The 3,998-nt window shown below is 34.4% G+C and overlaps 1 protein-coding gene across 1 annotated transcript in view; it reads left to right on the forward strand.

The window, feature by feature from the left end:
- The first annotated feature begins 310 nt into the window (after positions 1–310).
- The window catches only part of TRIM33 (tripartite motif containing 33), a 58,083-nt gene continuing 54,395 nt past the window's right edge, over positions 311–3,998 (forward strand). Inside the window, exons 1-4 of the mRNA XM_004689489.1 lie at positions 311–356; positions 1,783–1,901; positions 2,313–2,457; positions 2,610–2,742. Coding sequence (XP_004689546.1) covers positions 311–356; positions 1,783–1,901; positions 2,313–2,457; positions 2,610–2,742 — 443 coding nt within the window. The remainder of the gene's footprint in view (positions 357–1,782; positions 1,902–2,312; positions 2,458–2,609; positions 2,743–3,998) is intronic.

Raw genomic sequence — 3,998 nt, forward strand, 5'->3', positions numbered from 1 at the left:
TTGCTTAAAGCTTTATAAACTCAAATTCTGTTTGTTCCTTTTTTCCTCACCATATTATTTCTTCCTTTGATATGAAAAACTGTTAGCTTTGAGCATGATTTTATAATGCCTTTCGCATTATAAAAGCAGTTTTTTGTGGAACTATCATCTTCCAGTAAATCATCAAAATGACCCACACAAAGGGAAAGTGGGAGGCACTTGATAGATCTTCTCTATGCCTAAGAAAACATGGAGTTGTTCCTTTGGCCACGTACATAGGAATCTATAAGAAAGCTGATGGTGATGGTCACTTTTCAGAAAAGAATACCCCATGGATGTCATGGGAAGAGTCTCTAATGTTAACCAGCATGCAGTAGGTATGGTTGTATAAAACAGAGGGCAGAATTCTTTCCAAAAGAAGTCATGTTTGTATTGATCTTACTAAGCTAAGATAGCTTCCTGAAACTTGTGAAAGAAAATCACCAGAAAAAATGGGACCAAACAGAAAGGTACTTGGGTTCTGCTGAAGCACTAGCCTGTTCCACCCAGAGAACACTGTGAGAACCAGTGGAGAGGGGCCTGAGCTGTAGAAACCATTCCCTGTGAATTGACGGCATGATGGGTTTGGCGGGGCGGGGAGAGGTTACCTGGAGTAATAACATTTCTTTGTTTTCAGATATTAACTGTAAATTTAGCTATGTATATATGTCTGATGGGAGGCTGATAGTCCTACTTTTAGAGTGATATGACACATTTTCATTTTCCATTAGAACAGTTACATAAAATTGTGTATTTTACTGGCAAGTCTTGCAGATTGTTTACATCCTAGTTTTATTATGTGTGGTGCTTCCGAGTACATACTTGTATAAACTAAAAGTTACATATGAGTCCTGAACCCACTATTGAAAGCAAGGATTGTGTCATTTATACTACTCTTCATTTTATGGCTGACATAGTAATTGGTTTGTTATATTGACTGTGGTGCTTTTTTTTTTACTACTTTTAACTTTAACATGTCACCCTTTACAGGTTTATCTGTTAACACTGGCAGTTAAGACACAGATAATTTTTCTTCTCACATTAGTATGAATTCAAATAATTCTGAAGAAAGTCAGAATTTTATATGATAGATTGTGTATTTCTATTGCTGCTCTAACAAAATTGCTGTGAACTTGGTGACTTAAAATAACATACATTTGAAATCAGTTTTATTGGGATACAATCAAAGTGTCAGCATGTCTGGTTTCTTTTGGAGACTCTGAGGAGACAATCTAGTTTCTTGTCTTTCTTCATCTTACAGTAACTATCTCTCTTGAGTTGTGTCTCTTTCTCTGAGAGGCATTGCTTCAGTCTCTGTTTCCATTTTCAGTTGCCCTCTCCTCTCCTGTAGTCTTAATTTTTCTCTGTTTCCTTCTTAGAAGTATCACTTGTGATGAGATGACATTTAGGGGTTACCAAATAATCCAGGACAGCATTGCAGGGGCTTTCATTTAATCACATATGTGAAGCTGCCTTTGCTGAATAAATTATTAACAGGCTTGAACTATTAGGACTGAAATAGCTTTTGGGACTATTATTCAGCCAGTCACATAAAATAAAGAAACATTTCCTTTATTTTTTTCTCCACGTCAATGCTTGTTTTCTCTTCCTAAATAGGCTGTTGTTTCCCTCAACAACTCGGTGGATTAGTCAACTCTTAAAAGATCATTTCTTTGGTCATGTATAAATTACATGTGGGCCTCATGTGCAATCACCTTATTTTCTCCTGAAGAGTGTTGTTAATTTTGTTGTTTTGTGTTGTAGTTGGTGTAATACGGTGTCCAGTATGCCGCCAAGAATGCAGACAGATAGACCTAGTGGATAATTATTTTGTGAAAGATACCTCTGAAGCCCCTAGCAGTTCTGACGAGAAATCAGAACAGGTATGCTTCCTGATTTTTCTTTATGCTTCTTTCTTCATGTAAACTGTAAGACTGTTATAAGAAGATGTTTGGATAGTTACTTAATTTAGGGTGGTTCTGCTATAGTTCCATCATTCAAATGGGAAAGTATGATCTTTATTCTGCACCCTCAGACCTGTTCACATGAGATTAGATGTCATTAATTAAAAATTCAAATCTTATATAAATTTTGTGTTCTGAAACATAGATTTTTAACTCACCTGAATGCTTGATTTATAAGGCAAAGAATTCTGTTTAAGATAAGTGGCTAACCAAGTAATTTTATTCTGGGTGCAGTGAGTTAGTATATTTGAAAGCAAGTATATTAGGAAGTTTTCGTGTTGTGAATCTTTCATAAATTTAATGTAGATTAGTATTTATTTCCTCTTTTAGGTATGTACTAGTTGTGAAGACAATGCAAGTGCAGTTGGCTTTTGTGTAGAATGTGGAGAGTGGCTGTGTAAGACATGTATTGAAGCACATCAAAGAGTAAAATTCACTAAAGATCACTTGATCAGGAAGAAAGAAGATGTCTCAGGTAAGATAGAAGCAGTTTTAAAGGTTACCATTAATCTCCCTCTTGCTTTTGTATCATTTTTACTTTATAAGCTTTATTTACCAATATCGAAAATTTAGAAAGTTACATCAAAAATTTGTTTAGTTTAAAAAAATATGTTTATTTTGCTACAGAATCGGTTGGAGCATCTGGTCAGCGCCCTGTTTTCTGCCCTGTACACAAACAAGAACAATTGAAACTTTTCTGTGAAACATGTGATAGACTGACATGTAGAGACTGTCAGCTATTGGAACACAAAGAACATAGGTACAGAAGTCATAATTGCTTAACAAGAAATACCATTAAAATTTGTTGTAAATTGATTATTCTTTCTAAAGCAAATATTTATTCCTTATTTTTGTCTATTAGCATTTTAATTGTCAGCTTTGTTTATTTCTTGATAAGTTACTTAGTGGTTTCCACATTCATATCTACTTCTGGGGAGTATTTGTTAGAAATGTATCATGTGGGTTTGGGTGTTCAAGAATGGGATATTATTTCTTGTTTGCTATGCCTCTGGTACTAAGAAGCTTTTTCAAGTATATGGTACTATTTTAGCTATGGGCAGTCATCTAAAAGGGTAATATTCCCATGGGTATGGATAACTGATAATTGTATTATTAATAATAAATTGTAAATGTAACAGATTTTGTTAGACAATTTGCAGAAAAGCTAAGGGTTTATAAAGTCTTTAATACATTGCTGTATTTCAACCATAGTTTATCCTCAGTTCAATCAAACTCTTCCTAAAACTGCTGAAATCTCTAGTTGTGCTATTACAAAATACTTCAGTGGATTTCCCCAGTTTTTATGACATCTGTTCTAAAAGTGGGTAGGATAAGATGAATAATCACACTTAAATGTATTTCTTAACTGTAGGATGTTTTAAAACTTTAATTTGTTAGATACATTCACATTCATTAGGGAGAATATGTTGTAGCAATTATGCATTCATAATTTGTGCCAGGCATTTTATGAATGTTGCATGTCTACTTAATTCATACCAGTTTCCCATGAAATTAGTTATTGGTTTCATGATTGTTTCAGAGATAAGGGATCCTACTCACAGAAAGCTTTAGTGGTCTGTGCAGTTTCACTGTAAGTGGCAGAGCTGAGATTTGAACACAGGCAGTCAGACTCCAGGTCTTGTATTTAGCCTGTATGTTTATTTTCTTCCTATATGATATATAGAGTAAGGAATACAGCATATGGGATCTCTCAGACTTGGTCATGTAGAGTAATGCCTTCTGTTCTTTATCAGTTATACAGATGATTTTTGTAGAAATGGGCTATTATCAACCAACCTGGAAGATGGTTGATGTTTTGCTTGAAGTGACTGATCTTGTGTATTATCACTATTGATTATATTGTAATAATTTCGGTAAGAGGCTAGGTTGCCTTTCTCACCACTGCAGCCAGGTCTTTGAATACTTAGATTTCTCATGGCTTTTTAAATTGATGTTGAGCAGAGGAAAAAAAGGGAAGATGGTATCCATTTGTTAAATGTAACTTTTTTTTTTTTT

Source organism: Condylura cristata, unplaced genomic scaffold (genome assembly GCF_000260355.1).
Source record: "Condylura cristata isolate star-nosed mole 26May11 unplaced genomic scaffold, ConCri1.0 scaffold00026, whole genome shotgun sequence".
NCBI lineage: Eukaryota > Metazoa > Chordata > Mammalia > Eulipotyphla > Talpidae > Condylura > Condylura cristata.